We start from the raw sequence: 2157 nt of genomic DNA, 5'->3' as shown, positions 1-2157 counted from the left end.
AAAAAAAAAAAAAAAAGATATTCTAATATAGTTGAAGCTGTCCAGGAGTCTATTTACCCATTAATGAGCTATTATTATAGGCCAGATGAAGGATTTTGATTTTTATCTTAAGAACCTGGGAAGGCATTAAAGGGTTTTAAGTGGTACTTACATCATTACATTTGTGATTTTAAAAGATCATGCTGTTTGTAATTTGGAGAACAGATCAGAAGGGGGTAAAAGTGAGTGTGGGAACCTAAGTAGATGCTGGTGCAATGATCCAGAAAAGAATTGATAGTAACTGGAACTGGGGTGCTAACAGTAGATATGAGTTGTGAGAGAACTGGCGAGTGTGTTTGAGGGATGTTGAATTTGGTGATTAATTGAAGGTTGGGTTTGAAGGAGAAGTTTAAAGATGATTCCCCGGTTTCTGACTTGCAGCTGAGTGAATGTTGTGCCACTTGCTGGGATACAGGGCATTTTGGAGAGCAACTAGGATTTGTAACGAGGAAAAGTGATACCTTCAGTGTAGTCACGGTTGAGTTTGTGAAGCCTGTGAGATGATCCCATGTGTATTCAAATCTGTGTTTCTCTCCTCCATTGATCTTTTTTCCATTTCCATATCAGTACCACAGTTGTAATAATTATTTAGAGTTTAATATTCTCTTTTGCTGTCTTATAGGGCTAAATCTCCTTTCATTATTATTTTCCAAAATATTCTCACTTATTCTTAGGCCTTTTTTAAAAGATGAACTAAAATCAGTTTGTCTGTTACCAAAAACTACATTGGGATATTGACTGAAAAGACATTGTATTTCTAGATTAATTCAGAAAGAACTAATATTAGTACCTTTTCAACATTTAGTAATATAATTTGTCTTCATTTATTGAAATGTTATTTTATGTTCATAGTTTTCTTGTTACAGTCTTACACATTTTTAAATGGCTTATATGTCTTATATTTTTGATGCTATAGTAAATTTTTTACATTTTCAAACAAGCTATAAGTATGTAGGAAAACTGCTGATTTTTATATATCCATCCTATATCTATCTGGTCCACTTACTAACCTTCTAATATTTTGTGTTGATTCATTTCTAGTTATCTACAAATAGTAGTTTTTGGTTTTTTTCTAATATCTCAACTTTTCGTTTCTCATCTGACTCCTTTAGTTAGAAACACTAGAAAAATAGTTTATGTCTTTATATATTCAAAACATATTTATCTAGTACCTTTATTGACTAGGCACTATTTTGGGCTCTGGGAAATAAATATAGCAGTGAATAAAACAATTTATAGTCTAGTTGTTGAGAAGATAGATAAACAATTGCATTTTGTTATAAATTGACTGTTGATAAGTACCCCAAAGTGGAAAAATGGGTTAAGGGAATAGACAGTGACAGTGGAGGGGTCATATTTTATGTAGGGTGATCAGGGAAGACCTTTCAGAGAGGCGGTCTTGGAACAGAAACTTGAAGGAGTGAGAGAGTGACTGACGTTATTAACTGGTGAAAGAGCATTCTATGCAGAGGGAGTGGCAGGTGCAAAATTTCTGAGATGAATGCACACTTGGCATTTTGGAGGAAAGAACCAAAAAAAAAAAAAGAAAGCCATTGTTGCTAGAGTGAGTGAATAAGGAGGAGAATGGTCAGTGAGGTCATTGAGTTTGGGGATGGAGTGAAAATGGGAGTACCAAAGTGGAAAGTGGCAGTACCAGACCTCGTTGGCCATTGTAAGAACTTTTGTCTTTTATAAATACTGAGCAAAATGGGGAGATAATTGCAAGATTTTGAACACAGGCATGATATCTGATTTATGTTTCAGAAGGACCACTCTGAATGACAGCAACATCCTTGTCTGGTACCTGACTTGAATAGAAGTCCCTGCGGGTGTTTTAATCTAGAACTGGAGATGTTGCTTACTTCTGGTTTTGACTAATATTTTATCATACTAAGAATATTTTCTTTTGCTCTGGTTTACTAAAATTGGTTTTGGTTTTGTATGATTTTTAATCAGGATTAGATATTTTCAGCAAATACTTTTTCTCCATCTATTGAAATGGTTATATAGTCTTTTCTTTTTGCTATTGATGCAATAAATACTCTCATTGGTTAAAGAAGATGGAAGAATTTGATTCTTTGACCTATTAATATAACAAATTATATTAGTTAAATTTTT

The 2157-nt window shown here is 33.5% G+C and overlaps 1 protein-coding gene across 1 annotated transcript in view; it reads left to right on the top strand.

Annotated features, from left to right (window-relative positions):
• UBR2 (ubiquitin protein ligase E3 component n-recognin 2) overlaps positions 1-2157 on the top strand; it is a 195953-nt gene that overhangs the window by 91397 nt on the left and 102399 nt on the right. The window contains 1 exon segment of the mRNA XM_012640800.1: positions 369-433. Coding sequence (XP_012496254.1) covers positions 369-433 — 65 coding nt within the window.

This window comes from Propithecus coquereli, unplaced genomic scaffold (assembly GCF_000956105.1).
Source record: "Propithecus coquereli isolate 6110/MARCELLA unplaced genomic scaffold, Pcoq_1.0 Scaffold158, whole genome shotgun sequence".
In the NCBI taxonomy this organism is placed as follows: domain Eukaryota; kingdom Metazoa; phylum Chordata; class Mammalia; order Primates; family Indriidae; genus Propithecus; species Propithecus coquereli.
The sequence above is the reverse complement of the archived record's forward strand: the minus strand, read 5'-3'. Positions and strand labels throughout refer to the sequence as shown.